The 20,033-nt window shown below is 56.2% G+C and overlaps 2 protein-coding genes across 4 annotated transcripts; both read left to right on the top strand.

Annotated features, from left to right (window-relative positions):
• The first annotated feature begins 48 nt into the window (after positions 1–48).
• Positions 49–3,052, top strand: C5AR1 (complement C5a receptor 1). The gene is made up of 2 exons (XM_070763675.1): positions 49–88; positions 1,684–3,052. Exon 2 carries the CDS (start codon positions 1,703–1,705, stop codon positions 2,780–2,782), a length of 1,080 nt encoding a protein of 359 aa, XP_070619776.1. The 5' UTR covers positions 49–88; positions 1,684–1,702; the 3' UTR covers positions 2,783–3,052.
• A 2,276-nt stretch (positions 3,053–5,328) lies between these two features.
• On the top strand, positions 5,329–19,819 carry DHX34 (DExH-box helicase 34). Of its 3 annotated transcripts, XM_070764313.1 has the most exons (16): positions 5,329–5,895; positions 5,970–6,281; positions 7,354–7,611; positions 8,004–8,106; positions 9,883–10,100; positions 10,564–10,738; positions 10,915–11,114; positions 11,323–11,424; positions 11,638–11,877; positions 11,957–12,133; positions 12,377–12,482; positions 17,967–18,073; positions 18,157–18,432; positions 18,989–19,168; positions 19,285–19,435; positions 19,548–19,819. In XM_070764313.1, the coding sequence occupies exons 1-16, from the start codon at positions 5,344–5,346 to the stop codon at positions 19,679–19,681; spliced, it is 3,291 nt and encodes a 1,096-aa protein (XP_070620414.1). In that variant the 5' UTR covers positions 5,329–5,343; the 3' UTR covers positions 19,682–19,819. The 3 variants fall into 3 exon arrangements, with proteins under 3 accessions (XP_070620414.1, XP_070620415.1, XP_070620413.1); XM_070764314.1 differs by lacking the exon at positions 11,957–12,133; XM_070764312.1 differs by having other exon boundaries at positions 18,989–19,435.
• The last annotated feature ends 214 nt before the right edge of the window (positions 19,820–20,033 follow it).

Below are 20,033 nucleotides of genomic sequence, written 5' to 3'. Positions count from 1 at the left end.
TCCTCTTTTAGAGTGTCCAAGCCCCTCCTAGCACAATTGCCATCTCGAGCCTTCTTGAGCGCCGGCATCCCTGCGAGGTCTCTGAACAGTAAGTGCAGTTTCTGTCTTTTCCCCCACCTGGGACTAAGGGAGAGGTGAGGGAGGGTGGAGACTTCATGTTCCTGTTAAACTCTGTATTGGCTTTGGTTGGTAATCCACCTGCACCTTTGCATCACAAGCGATCTTTCCAGTTCTTGGGATACAAATGATTAACAAGAGCCCAGTGGGGGTTTCTCTGCACTGATGGGGGAAATTCCAGGAGGGGGCTCTCCCCTCCCAAAGTCAAGGAGAAGAAAGAGCCAAGCGCAGGGGGACACAAAGAGGCTGCCCGCTGGATTCCCGGGCAGCAAGGCTTCTTCCTGGGCCACCCTGAGCAAAGCAGGCCTGGCAGTGGGGAGAACTGCCCCTACTGAACCCAGTAATCTCATGTAGTCTAGTGGCGGATTGGCCTGTAGGTCAGAGAAATCAAGATTTAATGAGTACTGCTTAGTTTTTAAAACTGGATCAAAGATCTCCTCTTAAAACTGTGCTGGGAGGGAGCTATCTCTGGGAGACCCACTCTGCCTGGGATCTTCCTGGGCTTCAAACGTGTACAGCCAAGAGAGACACCACCCAAGAACCGTGTCCATTGGCTTTATGGTTTGCTCTCAGATTAGGCAATGCGTGTGGGGGGGGGGGAATATCAGCAGATTCATATTTTTAGATTTGCTTACTCTTTCTGCTTGTTCCCTCCCATCCACGACCGCAGACTTTTGACGGAAACTAGATCCTACTTACCAGAGTAAGCTTTCTGAAGCCATCTGCAGTTGAATTTAAAATTGGGTATTTTCTTTGAATTCCACTAAATGCTAAAATTCTGAGTTTTAAATTACAGAGAAAATAAGAACATGAAAAATAAGCACTGAGAAAACATCAGACAAAACATTCAAGAGATTCGCAGCACAAAGTTAGCTCAAAGTGGAGGTGACAGATTTACTGGGATGGAGAACTGCTGTCAACTAAGACTGTCATTTCGCTGGGCTTTGTTAAAGATGGTAGAAGGAGCAATCTGCCAAAGTCCAGCTGCTTATGGGAGGGCAGCTACCTTTGAGGACCAGGATGTTCTACGGAGCCACAATCCATGCTGCGGCTTCTAGGAACCGGCAATTAATTCTACTTTGCCGATCTAGATTTAGCATGTTACGTGAACCCTGGGTTTTGTGGAATTAAAATATTTACTTTCGTATTCAGCCACTATTTCTAAATATTAGGTATACAGACACTTGCTGTGTCACTGACTTCTTCTCAAACTAGTCCACACTTTTAAAACCATTTTACTTTAATTGTACCTTATTTCAGCTGCTTGAGGGGGGTTTTTTACAACCATGTTTTGAGTATGTTTTTCCCCATCACTTTTATTTCTCAACTTCCCCATTACCATTTGCTGATTTTTAAATAAGCATTTTAGAACTTCTTAGAATGGTTACCTACAACTGAGAACTCGCCAGAATAGAGAGAGGCCCAAACTGGGGTTTGAAAAGCCCTTTTGCCTTTCCCTGAAGTTGGTCTCCATGGTCTCTTTGGGAGAAACACCCACCGTCTTTCTTTCTCTCTTTCTTTCTCTCTCTCTCTCTTTCTCTTTCTTTCTTTCTTGTCCCTTCACAGAACTCTCCACCCCTTGGAGATGGATGATCCCATGGAATATCTTCCTAACATTTTTGACTTCGATTATTCAAACTATTCAAACGTCACAGGGATGCCTCCGGGCACAGAGGAGAGTAGCCCGAGTCCCATCGCCTTGGGGGCCGTTGTCCTCTACGCCCTGGTGTTCCTCGTGGGCACGTTGGGCAATGGGGCGGTCATCGGGGTGGTGGGGTTCCAGATGCAGAGTACGGTGAGCTCAGTCTGGTTCCTTAACCTCTCCGTAGCAGACCTGCTCTGCTGCCTGTCGTTGCCTGTCCTGGCTGTGTCCGTCGCCTCCGATCATCGCTGGGTGCTGGGAGATTTTGCCTGCAAGGTCTTGCCCTCCATCATTATCCTCAATATGTTCGCCAGCATTCTGCTGCTGGCCCTGATCAGCATGGATCGGTGCGCCCTTGTGGTGAAGCCGGTCTGGTGTCAGAATCACCGTTCGACCCGCTTAGCCTGGAAACTGAGTGGCACAGCCTGGGTTTTTGCCACCCTCCTCACACTGCCCTCCTTCGTGACCAGAAGAACACATCACTATGAGCTCCATCAGCTGACGGTCTGCGTGGTCGACTACGGCCTCTTTGGTGTGAATCAGAAGACTGCTGAGGTCTCTGTGGCGGTTATGCGCTTCCTCTTTGGCTTCCTGGTCCCTTCGGTCGCCCTCAGCCTCTTCTATGGGCTGCTGGTCCTGCGAGTGCACAACAGTCGCTTCATGCGCTCCAAGAGGACCCTGAAAATGGTCCTGGTGATTGTGGTGGCTTTTTTTGCCTGCTGGGCTCCTTATCACGCGGTGGGCCTGATTCTGGCCATTGAGACTCAGGGCAGCCCCCTCTTCCGCTTCCTGAACGAGCTGGACCCTCTGATTGTGGCTCTTGCCAGCACCAACAGCTGCATCAACCCCGTCATCTATGTCATTGCAGGCCAAGACTTCAAGGCCAAAGTCTGGCGCTCACTGAGTGCTGTGTTGCGCAACGCCCTGAATGAGGAACCATCCACAGCCGCCTCCCAGGCCAAAGGGGCGGCTCAGGGCCCCTGCACGGTCGCGGAGGATCAGAGCACCACCACCACCCTGTGAGCCCGGCCCCCGCTGTGCCGTCAGCCGTGCGCCTGCTCCCCCCTGGCTGGAGCCATAGACCGACAGCAGCTCTCGGCCCATCCCACGCTCGCTTCCCTCGGCAGTGGGAGCAACCGCCTAAGGTCCAGCTGATTCTCCGGACCACCGCTTCCCCCTCATCCAGCGGCAAAAGTAAATAAGTGGACAGAAATCTACCTGAACTGTCATGTATTGCTTCAGTATGTCTGTCTGTGTGTATTTGTGTACAAATATAAAAGTTAGGAAATATTACTGATATTCTAAAGTTTCATTTATTGCAACTTATATGGCACTTCATTTCTGAGCAGCCTATACTGCTGATACCAACTAAAAATCAATCCATTTGCTGCCCCCACAATTAGGGTCCTTCTTTTTCCTAATTTGATTCCTTTCCGGGAATTAAATTCAGAAGAGAAGAGAAAGCAACAGATTCCTATTATTATTATTATTGTTGTTGTTGTTATTATTATTATCATTATCATTATTATTATTAACTAGATTTGTATGCTGCCCCTCTCCAAAGACTCAGAGCGGCTCACAACAATGAAACACAATACAAATCCAATGATTAAAAACCCATTTAAAACCCTTAATATGAAAACAGTCATCCTTAATATAAAAAAACAATTAATATAAAAACAGTCAGTCATTCCAGTCTAAAACACTCTTCCTGGATATTCCTGTGAGTGGAGAAAGCAACAGCCAACTACATATCCAGTTTTATTGCAAAGCAACCGGCACCAATCAATAATAATAATCATAATAGTTTATTAGATTTGTAGTGCCAGCCCTCTCCGCGGATTGTTGTTTCAGAACAGTCCAGCCGTGCACTAGATAAAAAGGCTACGGAATACTCTTCAGGGAAAAACACACCAAAATAAAACCAATAGAAAACCAGTTTGGCCTAATGGTCATCGCACAAGACCAGAAAGTGGGAGACCTTGAGTTGAAGTCCTGCCTTCAGCCCAAAAGCCAGCTTGGGTGATTTGGGGCCACCACCAGCCTCTCAATCAGCCCAATCTTCTGGTGTTGGGTACATTGGCTTCCTTGAGTTATTCGTAAAAAACAATAAAGGAGGAGTATAAATACGTAAATAAAGTCAAAGAAACAAAAATTAAGACAACATGTATCATATATTCTAACTCAATATATTATCTCGATCCTCATCAGCCTGGTTTCAGGCCCGGTTACAGCACAGAAACGGCTTTGGTCGTGCTGATGGATGATCTCTGGCAGGCCCGGGATAGGAGTTATTCCTCTTTCTTGGTGCTACTTGACATCAGAGGCTTTCGATACCATCGGCCAGGGCACCGGCTGGAGGGGTCAGGGAGTGGGAGGCACTGTTCTGTGGTGGTTCTCCTCCTACCTCTCCAGTCGGTCGCAGTCGGTGTTGGCAGGGGGTCAGAGATCGGCCCCTGGGCCCCGCCTTTGTGGGGTTCCTCAGGGATCGATTCTCTCTCCTGTGCTATTTAATATCTACAAGAAACTATTGGGCGAGATCATCCGACGACACGGGATGAGTTGCCAACAGTCTGCAGATGACACTGAGCTGTACATCTCCACCCTGTGTCGATCCAGTGAAGCAGTGGAGGTGATGTGCCGGTGCCTGAAGGCTGTGAGGGTCTGGATGGGTGTTAATAGACTCAAACTCAACCCTGACAAGACGGAGTGGCTGTGGGTTGGCCTCCCAGGGACAATTCCACCTGGGGGGGGATCTTTATCCCCCTCAGAGAGGGTCCGCAACTTGGGAGTCATCCTTGATCCACAGCTGAGCCTTGAACAACAATTCACAGCGGTGGCAAGGGGGCCGTTTGCACGGGTTCGCCTGGTGCACCAGTTGTGGCCCTTTTTGGACAGGGAGACTCTTCTCACACTCACTCACCTCGTGGCTCAATTACTGCAATGCTCTCTACATGGGGCCACCTTTAAAGAATGTCTGGAGACTGCAGTTAGTCCAACAAAACACAGGCGCACGAGCAGTCATGGGCCTACCGAGGTATGCCCATATTTCACCATCACTACCGATCGACCTCCGAACACAATTTAAAGCCCAACATGGCTTAGAGCCAGACACCTTTCAGGAGCGTCTCCTGATCCCAAGAGTTGGCCTTCTCCAGGTCCCATCAGCCAAGCAACGTTGCCAGGTGGGGCCAGGGGAAGGGCCTGCTCTCTGGCAGCTCCGACCCTGTGGAACCAGTCCCACTCCCCCACCCCCAGATTCATGCCGCCCCCACCCTCCTGGCTTTTCGGAAGGCACTGAAAACACTCCTCTGCCAGCAGGCTTGGCTTGGGGCCGTTGGGCATTGCCTTCATGCTCCGACCAACGGATAAACATACAGCAACAAGCAAACGAAGTACGTAGGCCAGTCAGTCAGTCGCTGATTAGAAACACCCGTCCATTCGACCGACGGCCACGCCGCCACGGCCCTCCAAGCCTCCCTGCTGGACCCGAGCTGCTCTCTGCTGGCCTGGCCAAGCTGGGCGAAGGCTCCGCCCCTGTCTCCGCCCACCGCCCACCCCGCGCAGCTCCCGGGGCGGCCGAGATGGCGGCGGAGGGCTGGGACTGCCCCGCCACGCGCGCCCGCCTGGAGGCCGCCTATTTCCCGCCGGGCTGCAGCGGGCAGGAGCTGGAGGACTTCTGGGCTTTCTTCCGGCGCCTGCGGGGCTTCTGCGAGCGGCGGGGCTCCGGCGTCGGGGGGCGGCCGGGCTACGACCCCGGGAGCCGCCTGAACCTGCGGCTGCCCCGGCGGGAGGCGCCCGGCGTGGCTCCGGCGCTGGGCCGTCGCGTCGGCCGGGCGCTGCTCCGCTTCCTGGACTTCGCGCAGCGGCGGGGCTTGGCGCGGCTGGCGCGGCTGCAGCGGGAGCGCGCCGCCCTGCCTATCGCCCGCTCGCGGGAGCCGCTGCTGGCCGCCCTGGCGCGCTGCCCGGTGGTGCTGGTGGCCGGCGACACGGGCTGCGGCAAGTCCACGCAGGTGCCCCAGTTCCTGCTGGCCGCCGGCTACGCCCACGTGGGCTGCACCCAGCCGCGGCGCCTGGCTTGCGTGGCGCTGGCCCAGCGCGTGGCCCGCGAGAGCCTCGGCCGCTTCGGGGAGCAGGTGAGCGCCGGGCGGCGGGGCGGGCGGCGTGGGCGGGCGTGGGCGGGCGCGAACGCTCTCCTTTCCCGGCGCAGGTCGGCTACCAGATCCGCTTCGAGAGCGCCCGCTCGCCGGCCACGCGCATCCTCTTCCTGACCGAGGGGCTGCTACTGCGCCAGGCCCAGCGGGAGCCCGCGCTGCCCACCTACCGGGTGCTGATCGTGGACGAGGTGCACGAGCGGCACCTGCACTGCGACTTCCTGCTGGGCGTCCTGCGCGGGCTCCTGCCTTCCCGGCCGGACCTCAAGCTGGTGCTCATGTCGGCCACCATCAACATCCAGCTCTTTGCCGACTATTTCGGGGGGGCCCCTGTCATCCAGGTCCCTGGACGCCTCTTCCCCATCCAGGTGGGTTTCTCCCTGGAGCCGGTGCCGGGACTGCCTCCACAGCGGGTGGGTCCCTTGGGGGGGGGGGTAGAATGAGGAGGGGCTCATATTTCAGGGACCCTTCAAAAAGCTTGGTGTTGGTTGGCAAACACCCAGTTCTGGGCTTCTTGATCTCTCAGGCGGCTGTCACTCAGCCTGACTAGGTGGCTCAGTGGCCAAGACACTGAGCTTGTTGACCAGAATGGTTCGCAGTTTGACGATTGGAATCCCTCCTGCGTGCGGATGCACTAGATGACCTCCAAGGTTCCTTCCAACTCTCACTGTCAAGGGGCAGCCTTCTGGGCTGCCCCATGCTTATGGCTTTAAAGGAAGTATTCCTAGGCCCATGTTGCGGCCTCTGGGGCTGTATTTGCTCGCCCCATCTAGTCAACACCTATAAACAAAACCGCCGGGTTGGGGTGTGGTATCATCCCTGTGCTGAGTTACATCTTTGGACCCCCAGCCCGGCTGCTGAAGCCCTGTCCCTGTGGCTGGAGGCTGTGCTGGTTTGGCTGGGTAGGAACTGCCTCCAAACCCACCGGGACTGAGTGGCTGTGTCTGTTGGGGTCACCCAGATCTAGGGATGTTCTATGAATGTGGAGTGACGTGTCCCCATTCAAGTGGGTGCACGATTTGGGGGTGTTCCTGGATTGACAGTGCCTGCTCACAGAGCAGCTGTGTTCAGGAAAGTTTTGTACAACTCAGCTGAGGTGCCAATTGTGCTCGTTCTCAGATTAGAAGGCCCTGCAGTCAATCAATTACACTTTGAGGCTTGGCTACTGAAATTGGGGCGGCCCTTGAAGACCAGCCAGAAACTGGCCTGCCTTTTGGAACTGAGTAACGGAGGGCCTGGCAGGCTGGTGTTTTGGCAAGGGTGGCTGGAACTCCTTCTGGGATTTGCCTTCTTTGGTGGTGTGCGGATTTCATACATCAGGAGACAATAGCGGTTTGCCAGGTCCCTGTGAGCTTTCAATCAGAAGCTGCCCCTGTCCATCCAGAAATTGTGGCTTGGGGGAAGAGCAGGTGGGCCAAGGCGATCTCCTGTTCCGTGCAGGTCATCTACGAGCCCATCCGCCCTGAGGAAAGCAGCCGGGGGGGCCGGGAGCGCCTGGGCGTCCAGCCCTTCCTGCGGGTGCTCCAGGCCATCGACCACAAGTACCCTCCGGAGGAGAGGGGAGACCTGCTCATCTTCCTCAGCGGGGCGGCCGAGATCGGGGCGGTGCTGGAGGCGGCGCAGTCTTACGCGGCCTCCACCAGGCGCTGGGTGGTCCTTCCCCTGCACAGCACCCTCTCTGTGGCCCAGCAGGACAAGGTGAGTGGGCCAGGCCTGGAGAAGGTCCGCTGCCCCCTCCAATGTCAACGGTGGGGAGGTCTTCTTGCTATGGAGAGCAGTCGCCAGTCAAATCCAGCGAGGTGATGTCCCCAGATGGGGGGGCTGGAATTTGGGGGCTCTTTCAGCTTGTTGCGGCCTTGATAGCCTTGTGTTTTTTTCACGGAAAGAGGAGAAACCTTAGCAATAGCACTTAGACTGACCTGCTGCCCCACGGCGCTGTCTGAGTGGTCCACAGGTGTAGGGCCGGAGTTTTTGAGGGGGGCAGCTCAGGGCAGCTTTCCAGGTTTCTGTTGCAGTTCTCGTTACCTTTCTCTGGCTGGAGAGATGCGACTTATTTAAACAAAACAAAACAAAACTCTCTTGCCCTTCAGGTCTTTGACCTGCCCCCACCAGGAGTCCGGAAGTGCATCGTTTCCACCAACATTGCCGAGATGTCCGTGACCATTGATGGGGTCCGGTTTGTTGTGGATGCAGGTGAGAGCTCTCCCCCCCCCCCCCCACCGCCCATCCAGGTTTGGCCGATAGAGGACAGCTGTGTTTTTTTCACCTGGGAAGCGAACTCTCCGTGGGTGGAGATGACCGTGAAGGGAATTTCCAGGCGAAGCCGTTCCAGAAGCAGGAGGGGCAGGAGGGAAAGGAGCGGCTCAGCCCCAAGCAGACTCCCACCGGGGCCCTGGGCTGTTGGGGTCCAAACGCGTTACTTCTCCTTCTCCACCGCTCACACCATGTTCCTGCCCCAGTTGCTTTTTCAGAGCTTCCAGGTCACCTCCATAATGCTGCACTGTGGGGGACGGACATGCCCCCCCGCCCCGCCCCCTGAATGGGCTGTTGTGTGCAATTCTATGTTTCCTTGGAATGGCAGCAACTGGTCCAAGATAAAACGGTGATGAGGATGATTTATTTATTTATTTTATTTATTTATTAGATTTGTATGCCGCCCCTCTCCGTAGACTCGGTGCGGCTCACAACAACAATAAAACAATATACAACAAATCTAATAATTTAAAAGTCACTAAAAAAACCCTTATTAAAAAGCAAAAACATACACACAAACATAACCATGCATAAACTGTATAGGCCCAGGGGAGATGTCTCAATTCCTCCATGCCTGACGGCAGAGGTGGGTTTTAAGGAGTTTACGAAAGGCAAGGAGGGTGCGGGCAATTCTAATCCGTCACAGCCTTATTCCAGGCCATGGCAAGAGACTCTGCCGAACTGTGGACAAGGGCATCTGGAATAACCTCAAGCGCCCTCTGAAAGCCCTCTGGGTCCATCAGGTGTCTGGGGCGGAGAGGATTGGAGCCAGGAAGTCAAGCCGCAGTAGGAAATGGTCTGACCATGACAAAGGCAACACTTCTAAGCCCCTTAGTCTCAGATCATTACTCAGTTGCTCAGAGAGGAATACCATGTCGGGTGCGTGCCCCCCCTCGTGAGTCGGACCCTGTACTACTTGGGTCAGGTCCATGGCTGCCATCTATGGCCTGCTCTTCTCCAGACGCAATGAAAATTAGGAAAAACTCCCTAATTGCCCCTTTGCCAGCCCTGTCTGGGGGTTGCCTAGTCCGGGTTCACTGGACCTTGAAGCCCAAACACCGTAACAGACATCAACTCTGAAGACCTACAGCACTAGTAGAGTAAGTTCCTTATGACCGTCCCCCAAATTAACCAAGCACAGCTTCCCCTCTCCATGTATTTAAAACAGGGAGGGCAGTAATCTTTGGGAAGACCTGTGGAAGGACCAAGTCCAAAGCGTTTTGCCAGGGTTGGTCCAGGTTAAGCTTCAGTATCCCCAGGGCAAAAATAATAACATTGACAGTTCCAGTTGGTTTGCCAGGGGCGGCAGTATGAAGACTAAAAAACCCCCATGGACAACAGCATATAGGAACAGCCGAGACCTTGGTGTCCAGCTATTAAAGGTGTCAGTTGCTGAGAATGGGCGCAAAGGGGCCCGATCCGAGGGTAGGACCACGAGAGACTGTCTCAACTGAGTGACCTTCCTGGGGGTGGCCGTTAGACTTTTGGCAGTCGGACTGACATTCCTATGATTTCATTGCTGTTTCCAGCACATTTCCTAGTAATTAGACAAATATACACAGTGACTTTGCTTTCGACTCTTCATTGGGGATTAATTACTGATAATTAACTGGGCCAGAGAGAACGCTCCTGTCCCAACGCCATTCTTGGGATGCCCGCTTTGATATCTCTCCTTCCGGGGGTTCCCGGGGTCTCTCTTCCTCCCCTCCTTCCCAGGAAAGGTGAAAGAGCTGAGCTACGACTCCAAGACCAAGCTGCACCGCCTCCAAGAGTTCTGGATCAGCCGAGCCAGCGCTGAGCAACGCAAGGGCCGGGCGGGCCGCACTGGGCCGGGACTCTGCTACCGCCTCTACGCTGAATCGGACTACGACAGTTTTGCCCCCTACCCTGTGCCAGAGATCCAGCGGGTGGCACTGGATGCCCTGATTCTGCAGGTAGCCTCGCTCCGTGGCGGCTGCGATTCAAGGCTGCGCGTTGGGGGAGACACGGGGGGGGGGTGTCGCCGCTCCCTCCGGAGGCCTCAAACCGGCCAGAGGGAACATTGGCTGTTTGGCCGAGGCCACCTGCCCTGCTGCTGGGGAAGTGCTTCTTCAGGGTGGGCGCCTGCTTTGTGGGAATCCCCTCCTGGCAAGGGAGGTGGCGGACAGAGAGGAGATGATGAGAAAAGCTCTGGAGATCCCAGGCCAGCTGGCCCCGTTCTGAGCCCCAGCCACAGTGTATCCCAAGGGCCCCCCTGGCCCCCCGGGGTCTTCCTGAGGAAGCCTACGGATGGGGCCCCGAGAAGAAACTCCTCCTGTCCTCGGCCGGCAGGGAGGGCAGCAGCAATGAGCGGCAGAGCCCGGCTCTTTCGCCGCCATCCCTGGCCTGCTTGTTGAAACAGCTGCCCTCTGTCCCCAGATGAAGAGCATGGGCCTGGGCGACCCCCGAGCGTTCCCTTTCCTGGAGCCGCCCGCTCGGGCCAGCCTGGAAGCTGCCCTGGGCTACCTAAAGCATCAGGGCGCCCTGGACTCAGCAGAGGCCCTAACACCCATTGGGACCCTCCTGGCTCAGCTGCCGGTGGACGTGGTGATCGGTGAGTGGCGGCTGCAGGCTTCTCCTCCTGCTCCCAGACTCCTGCCATCTCCTCGCCTGCCCGGTTCAGCTCCGTGGCATCATGGGCAGTGGGCTGAACTTGGCTGGAAAGGGCGGGGGGGGCCTTGCGTGGCAGGGGGGGCTGCCTGCTGCCTCACCTGCGCCCCCCCTCTGCAGGGAAGATGCTGGTCTTGGGGACTCTTCTGGACCTGGCTGCCCCCACGCTCACCATAGCCGCTGTCCTCAGCGTGCCCTCCCCCTTTCTGCATAGGGGCGGGGGGCGCAGTGACCTGGACTGCTTGGCAGCCCGCCGAAGCCTGGGCAGCCCGCTGGGAGACCCCCTGACCCTCCTAAATATCTTCAATGCCTGGGTCCAGGTAGGCAGGGCACGGGAAGGGGCAGGGGGGCGGCGCAAAGAGCTCTTTCGGCCCCCTGGCCCACTGGCACCAGGGTCGAGGCAGCACCTTTCCAGCCAAGCTCCACCCCTGCTCCAGGCAAGGGGAGGGGAAGGTCTTGTCGCCAGGCCCGCCCCTTGCCCTCCCACTGAGCCTTGCGAGCCAGGCTCCCCTTGTGTCTGGCTGGCAGGAGAAAGCGGCCAATCACCGAGGATCCCAGCGGTGGTGCCGGCGTCGGGGCCTGGAGGAGCACCGACTCTACGAGGCGGCCAATTTGCGGCGCCAGTTTCAGGTTGGTGCCTGTTGAGGAGGGCTGGGATTGAGAAGGGCAGATGGAGCTGGGCAGCCGGTAGAGGGACGCTCCTGATGGGGGGTGTTTGGTGGGGATGGGGGGGGCCGTGTGGGCCTTTGTCTTGACTGGGGGGCAGAGGAGGAGGCGGTCTGGGAGGGGCTTCCGCAGCAATGAGCGAGGCTGGCCTATCGCTCCTTCCGCTTGCTCCGGCAGGAGCTGCTGCGGGGCCACCGACTGCTGCGCCCCCCTGCCCAGCCCGGCAGCGCCTACGCTCGACAGAGGAGGCGGCGGGAGCATCGAGAGCTGCACAGACTCAAGCGGGAGCACCAGCAGCAGGGCGGCCGGCGGCGGAAGCAGTTGCGGCTGCAGGAGGAGCCGCAGGAAGGAGGCGGAGGCAGCTCCGGTTTTTCCTCTGGGGACGAGGAGGAGGGCGGTTCCCGCCTAGACATGCAGGTGGGGCAAATGGGAGGACCGGCAACCCCCCCCACCTCTCTCTCCCCCTCCCTCTGCACACACAATTGTCGCCTTGCAGGATGTGAATTTTCAGCTGCGGCAGGATATGGAGGAGCTGCAGGCAGCTGCCCGTGAGGGCCAGGGTGGGCTCTCGTCCGGCCCCTGGGCCCTGCTGCAGCTGGTGCTGGCTCGGGGCCTCTATCCTCAGCTGGCCGTCCCGGACCCTTTCAACGAGACCCGCAAGGATTCGGAACAGGCAGGTGTCCCTGCGGGGGGTAAAAGGCCCGGCATGGCGGGGGGGGTCTTCCCAGACCCCCTAACCGGCCACCTGCCCTGACTCGCCCCTGCTCGCTTGTTTCTTGAGCTGCTTGTCTTAAACCTTGCAGATGATCCCGGGGGGGGGGGGGGGGGCTTCCAGACGTTAAGCTCCAAACAAAAGAATGCGGTATATAAAGGGTTAAAAGATGATCCGATGGAACCATTCTTGTGTGCTCTCCAGATCTTCCACACCAGGGAGAAAGCCGGCCTGGTCCTGCACCCGACCAGTGTGTTTGCTGATGACCCAGAACTGCTCCATTTGGACTCCAAGGCAGGCAAGGACCCAGGTGAGGAGGAAGCCCCCCCACCCCAGAAGAATCTCTGCCCCCCCCCTTCTGCCCCCCCCACAGCCTCGGGAGGGACCTTGGCCACCTGGGAGGGTCAGGGGCTTCTTTCAGCCTTTCCGTTCCCCCCAGTTTCCTGGCTCCAGACTGATTTGGAAATTTATTTATTTATTTATTTATTACTTAGATTTGTATGCCGCCCCTCTCCGAAGACTCGGAGCGGCTCACAACATGTAGAAACAAATCATAAGTAAACAGACAAATTTAAAAATATTTAAATATTTAAAAAACCCCATATGCTAACAGACGCACACACAGACATACCATGCATAAATTAAACATGCCCAGGGGGAGATGTTTCAGTTCCCCCATGCCTGACGGCAGAGGTGGGTTTTAAGGAGTTTACGGAAGGCAGGAAGAGTAGGGGCAGTCCTAATCTCCGGGGGGAGTTGGTTCCAGAGGGCCGGTGCCGCCACAGAGAAGGCTCTTCCCCTGGGGCCCGCCAACCGACATTGTTTAGTTGACGGGACCCGGAGAAGGCCCACTCTGTGGGACCTAATCGGTCGCTGGGATTCGTGCGGCAGGAGGCGGTCTCGGAGATATTCTGGTCCAATGCCATGAAGGGCTTTAAAGGTCATAACCAACACTTTGAATTGTGACTGGAAACTGATCGGCAGCCAATGCAGACTGCGGAGTGATGACGAAACATGGGCATACCTAGGTAAGCCCATAATTGCTCTCGCAGCTGCATTTTGCACGATCTGAAGTTTCCGAACACTTTTCAAAGGTAGCCCCATGTAGAGAGCATTACAGTAGTCGAACCTCGAGGTGATGAGGGCATGAGTGACTGTGAGCAATGAGTCCCGGTCCAGATAGGGCCGCAACTGGTGCACCAGGCGAACCTGGGCAAACGCCCCCCTCGCCACAGCTGAGAGATGTTGTTCTAATGTGAGCTGTGGATTGAGGAGGACGCCCAAGTTGCGGACCCTCTCTGAGGGGGTCAATAATTCCCCCCCCCCAGGGTAATGGATGGACAGATGGGATTGTCCTTGGGAGGCAAAACCCACAGCCACTCCGTCTTATCCGGGTTGACCTTGAGTCTGTTGACACCCATCCAGGCCCCAACAGCCTCCAGGCACCGGCACATCACTTCCACCGCTTCGTTGACTGGGCATGGGGTGGAGATGTAAAGCTGGGTATCATCAGCATATTGATGATACCTCACCCCATGTCCTTGGATGATCTCACCCAGCGGTTTCATGTAGATATTAAATAGCAGGGGGGAGAGGACCGACCCCTGAGGCACCCCACAAGGGAGAGACCTCGGAGCCGACCTCTGACCCCCCACTAACACCGACTGCGACCGGCCAGAGAGGTAGGAGGAGAACCACTGGAGAACAGTGCCTCCCACTCCCAACCCCTCCAACCGGTGCAGAAGGATACCATGGTCGATGGTATCGAAAGCCGCTGAGAGATCGAGGAGCACCAGGACAGAGGATAAACCCCTGTCCCGGGCCCGCCAGAGATCATCCATCAACGCGACCAAAGTGGTTTCCGTGCTGTAACCGGGCCTGAATCCAGACTGCTGGGGACCTAGATAATCGGCTTCTTCCAAGGACCGCTGGAGTGCCACCACCTTCTCAACAACCTTCCCCATAAAGGGAAGGTTGGAGACTGGACGATAGTTATTAAGCACAGCTGGGTCCAGAGAGGGCTTCTTGAGGAGGGGGCGCACAAGCGCTTCTTTATAGACTGATGGAAAAACTCCCCTCCCCAAGGAAGCGTTGGTAATCTCCTGGGCCCAGCTCCGTGTCACCTCCCTGCTGGCCGAAACCAACCAGGAGGGACACGGATCCAGTAAACAGGTGGCGGAACTCACAGCTCCAATGGCCTTGTCCACTTCATCAGGTGTCACCAGATCAAACTCTTCCCAGACAGGTGGACAAGTACGTGCCCCAGTCACCTCGACTGACTCGTTGTCAGTCGACTCTGTTTTACAATTGGAGTCGAGGTCGGCCCGAATCTGAGCGACTTTATCAGCGAAAAACGTGTTAAAATCCTCGGCACTACTCTGCAAGGGCTCCCCAACTCCCCCCTGATTAAGAAGGGAGCGGGTCACCCTAAACAGAGCGGCCGGGCGGGATTCCGCTGATGCAATCAAGGCGGCATGGTACGCGCATCTTGCCGCCTTGAGCGCCACTTTGTAAGTCTTAATAAAAGCTCTTACAAGTGTTCGATCGGATTCAGACCTACTCTTCCTCCATCGCTTCTCTAGACGTCTCTTCTGGCGTTTCAACTCCCGGAGCTCCTCGTTGAACCATGGGGCTCTACGGGGTCTAACGCCTTGGAGAGGTTGCAAAGGCGCAATCCGGTCAAGAGCCTCCACAGCAGCCGTATTCCAGGCCTCCGCAAGAGACTCCGCCGAACTGTGGAATAACCTCTGGAATAACCCCAAGCGCCGTCTGAAAGCCCTCTGGGTCCATCAGGCGTCTGGGGCGGAACATCTTCATTGGTTCCGCCTCCCTGCGGGGGAGGATTGGAGCCAGGAAGTCAAGCCGTAGTAGAAAATGGTCTGACCATGACAAAGGCAACGCTTCTAAGCCCCTTAGTCTCAGACCATTACTCAATTGCTCGGAAAGGAATACCATGTCAGGTGCGTGCCCTCCCTCGTGAGTCGGACCCTGTACTACTTGAGTCAGGTCCATGGCTGTCATGGTGGCCATGAACTCCTGTGCCAACCCAGAGGTTTCGCCGAGTGATGGCAGGTTGAAGTCCCCCAGGACAATGAGTCCGGGGAACTCCACCGCCAACCCGGCTACCTCCTCGAGTAGCACAGGCAGGGCTTTTGACACGCAGCTGGGAGGCAGGTACGTGAGAAATAAGCCCACCTGGACCCCTAAGTCCAACTTCAACAAGAGAGACTCGCAACCCGCAATTTCCGGAGCAATGAGTCTACATAGGGAAAGGCTCTCCCTGGGGTCGCGGTTGATGCCATATCTGAAACCCGGCTGGGCAAATTTCAGAGAGAGGAACACCTCCCTCCGGGCCCAGCCAGGTTTCAGTAATACACGCCAGGTCGGCCTCCTCATCCAGGATCAGGTCCCGGATGAGGAGAGCTTTATTTACCACCGACCTGGCGTTAAGCAGCAGCAACCTGAGCTCAGGGCCAGAGTTACACTCATCACCAGTACCCAAGATTGGGCTCACAGAGCCAGAACAAGGGACCGTTATTAAGCAACGGTCCCTCGTTCCCCTGGAACGGCTAGCTCTGTGGCCCCCGCCATATCTGCCTCTCCCCAGCAACACTGAAATATTCCGACCCTCTGCCACCCCAGAGATCGGTGTCCCTCCCTCCCCTGTCTCCCGGGCGTCAGGTGGGCCAAATCTGTCATTTGCACTACTATCAATCAACTCATCCATACCATATCCCCCCCACCCCTCCAATCATACCAATCATTCCATTCATACCCACAAGTATATGTACCCCAGTCACCCATTATATAAAACCCCAATTATGTTAAAAAAGCAATTAAATTGATAGCAGTATAAAAATAGCAATTAAGAACGATATTAATATTAAAAACACTATTAAAACTGACTAAAAATAACAATAAAAATACAAACATAGGTAATAATGAATAATTCAATTCGATTAGGAAATACGGTCAGCAGCAACTAATAAAAGTGCTAAGTTCTCAAAGTGCCAAGTTTCCCAAAGTGTCAAGTTTTTCAAAGTGCCAAGTTCCTCAAAAGTGCCAATTTTCTCAAAGTGCCAAGTTCTCAGGGGCAGAGGTTATTCAAAAGTCAAGGATCATTCAGCATCTCTCTCTCCCCCCCCCCAGACTAGGGAGGGGGGCGTCCATGTCTGTAAAACTCTCCCACCATCAGACCTTGATCTACCAGTCCTCCTCCCTTGGTCTCCTTTCAATCTCCTCTCTCCTATCGCAATGGTCGGTCCTCCATCCGCCAGGTCTCCTCCAGCGCCGAGCGCACCCACCGCACAGCTGCTCGGCGTCTTGGTCTGCCTGGCTGTCAAGTTCGCTCGCTCCACAGCGGCCGCCATCTTCCGAGCCCCAGCTGATCGAGGCTCCCAGCTCTTAACTCTCCCACGGCAAAACCAAGGAGAGGACGCACACACAGGAACCGGACACCGACACAAGGAACTTTCACTAAACATGCACACTGGCGTTCAAACTAATTCAAAATTACCTATATTATTGTTGTTATCACCGTAGTCCGGCGGAGCAGCGGCATCCCTCCTTCCTTCCCGCTGCTCCGCCGGAACCGGAAAAGAAAAACCGCCAGCAGCCCCCTCCGGTCCTCCGCTGGGCTGGGCTCCTCAGGAGACGCCCAGGTCGCAGCGGCTCTCACCCGCCCCCACGCTGAGCGTCTCGGATGTTATGGCGGGGGGGGGGGGGGCGGGGAGGAGGGAAAACCCAGCTTTTCATGCCAGGATTATCTTAATAATTTCTTACCCGGGGAGGGGGAGGGGGGATGATCCGTCCCTCTGCAAGGGTTTGAATGACAGAGTGGCTTCTTGAAATGGGTTGGTCAAGTGCTGCATCTGGAGCTGAAGGGGGGGGGGGGTCAACCAGATTTGAAATGTAGAAAAATCTCAGACAATGTTATTTAGATCTAACAGCTCCTCCTGTCAAGGCAAGTGACAACCCCTGTTTCTGTTGTGGGAGAGATATTATGTACTCATTCCACTTCTTCTTCGATTCTGTCTTCTTTATTCATGCCGCGATTAAAATAAGGCCAAGAGACCTTTGGGGGGTCCGGCTCGCTTCTGCACCTGGAGGGCAGTTGGCGGTCCTCTTCGTCCGTCCATTCATTCATTCGACTTCTACGCTGCCCAATCCCAAAGGACTCAGGGCGGCTTACAACGATATAAAAACACAAATACATTAAAAAAAAGAAGTCAAATAAGGAAAATCTAAATTTGTAAACCCCAATTAAAAAACAATCAATCCAGTAACACACATGCATACATACACACAGTATAATTGGCCACGGCAGATGTTACCTGCCGGCTCACCCAGGTCTTCGTGGCCTTTCAGAAGGCCAGCAGAGTGGGAGCAGTACGGACATGGGGGGGGGGTTGGTTCCATAGAGCCGGGGCAGCCACAGAGAAGGCCCTCCGACGTGGCCTCACCAACCTGCATTGCTTAGTTGACGGAACTTGCAAGAGGCCAACTCTGTGTGGTCTTATTGGTCTCTGGTGGGGGGGGGCCGCAGGAGATGGTCCCATAGATAGTCTGGCCCTGAGCCACGTACGGCTATATAGGTGATAACCAACACCTTGACCGGAGACCAATTGGAGTGCAGAGACTGTTGCACTGTGGGAGCCAAGCAGTGGACGCTGGGAGAAGCTGCAGACAGGTTCTCCTCCCCCTTTGTGACCGGTCCAGTCGGAGGGCATAGACTTTGGGAGGGATGGGAAGAGGCTTCTGGAGGAACCTGAGGGAGTGGCCTTCCTGCCCACAGACGCCAAGGAGAGGGTGACCAGCCACCCCCAAGTCCTGTCCTTCGTCTCGCTGCTGGAGACCCACAAGCCCTACCTGGTGAACTGTCTCCGGCTGCCAGCACTGCAGGTGAGTGGGCCGCGGTGTGGGTCTCTCCCCGTCCCTTCGGTTCTCCCCCCCCGAGACAAAAGCTGCTCTCCCCCCCCCCCCAGGCGTTGCTGCTTCTGGCTCGCTCTCTCGACACCAACGTGGACTGCACACGCATTGTGGCTGACTCCTGGCTTGAGCTCCAAGTCCACGTGGCAGAGACGGCCGTGCGGATGCTTAGCACTGCCCTGCGCCTCCGGGCCTCCTGGGACCAGGTGCTGGACAGGTGTCTGCGAAGATTGGCGCACCAGGCTGGGGAGGAAGAAGAGGCGGAGCCGCCACCCAGCGCCCCCGAGCTGTGCCAACTCACACACGAACTATTGAGCTTCCTGAAGACCGAGGTACGTGGCTCTGCCGGAGGGCTGGGCTTTCCAGTTCTCTTCTGTTACACCCCCCCCCCATGAAGAAGTAAACATTTAAACCCCCCCAACTCTCCACTGATCCGTGTCTTGCAGCCCGCTTCCCCTCCCGCCCTGCCCCCCCACCGCGAGACGCACGTCCTGCCTGGCACTTGTACCGGCACCTCCGTCGCGTCCCTGGGCGTCGTCTCCAGGGCAGCCTGTCCTGAAAGGAGACGTCTGACGAGCTCATGGAGTTTGATTGAACCCGCGAGACATTTCCTTTCAGAACGGGCTGCCCTGGAGACGACGCCCAGGGAGGCGATGGTGGTGCTGGTAGAAGTGCCAGGCAGGACACGCCTCCCACTCCCTGCGTGAAAAAAGGCCTGATCCCCCCGGTCACGTCCCCCCCCTGGCATCCCTCCCCTCCCCTTTGAGAGGGAGGGAGGTGGAGGCTGGCCAAGGCTGGTGGGCTGTGGCTGCTGGGCTAAGGAGTGGAGGAGGGATCCCCCAGCAGGGGCTCAGCCTCTGGTGTGGGCATCTCTGGCTGCCCCCTTAGGTCCAGTACAGCCTCCGGCGAATGACCCCCCTGGAGCGGCAGCACCTGTACAGAGCCCCTCGGACGGCCCGCGAGGAGGCTGTGGGGCTTCCCGGCTCCTTCCAGGGGGAGCGGCTGGTGCCCCACGAGCTGAAAGGCGGCTACAGGATTGGGGAGTTCCTGACATTTAACTGTCTGGCAGTGAGTCCAGAAGGGGGGGGAAGGAAGGAAGGTTTGGGGGTGTCCCTCGCTCCCGGCCATGGGAGGGGGCAGCAGCCCGCCCGCCTTGTGACCGCTGTCTCCTTGCACCGCCGCAGGGGGAGGGAGACCTGTACAGCGACTGCCTGCGCAGCTTCTGGACCTGCCCGCGGTGCGGACTCTACATGCCCTTCACTCCTCTGGAGCGCGTGGCCCACGAGGAGGCCTGCCGGTCTCCTGACCCTCAGGACGGGGGGCCCGGCCCCAAAGGCAAGTCCTCCTGCGGCCGCAGCTTCAGCCTGGCCTCCTGGCCTTGGGGGAGCAGAGGGGCCGGAGCCACTGGGGCCTCCCTCTCATGGCGCCTTCTCTGCTCCCCCCCCAGAGCCCAGAGCAGGCGCATCGGGCACCTGCGCATTGCAACAACTCTACCACTGTGCCATCTGCCAGGACCGCCTGCGCCTCACGCCCGCCGAGATCCTGAGGCATCGGAAGCAGCACCAGCGGGACCTGCTGTGACCCCCCCCTGGAATGGGAGCCGTGGCTCGGAAGATGGGCCCAGAGGGAGGGGCCGGCAAACAAAACGAAAAGGGAAAAATCCAGTTTGGAAAGACTACAGGAAACTCAAATTATAATAAAAATGATGGGTGGATAAAAGAATTTGGAGATGAATTTATTAAAAATCAAGTGGAAGAACAAGAGCAGAAATTGCTGAAATTGGGTGAAAGGGATTAAAAATCATCAATTACATGACTGAATTTTAGCTAAAATATCTGACCAGCTGCCATCCCATTATAATTAAACAGCTTAATGAAAAAAGAGACATCACTGCCTGGTTTATAACGGATATGATTCCAAAGGACCCAGCAAA

Source organism: Erythrolamprus reginae, chromosome 11 (genome assembly GCF_031021105.1).
Source record: "Erythrolamprus reginae isolate rEryReg1 chromosome 11, rEryReg1.hap1, whole genome shotgun sequence".
Classification (NCBI taxonomy): Eukaryota; Metazoa; Chordata; class Lepidosauria; order Squamata; family Dipsadidae; genus Erythrolamprus; species Erythrolamprus reginae.
Note: the sequence above shows the minus strand (reverse complement) of the source record. Positions and strands in the feature narration are given on the sequence as shown.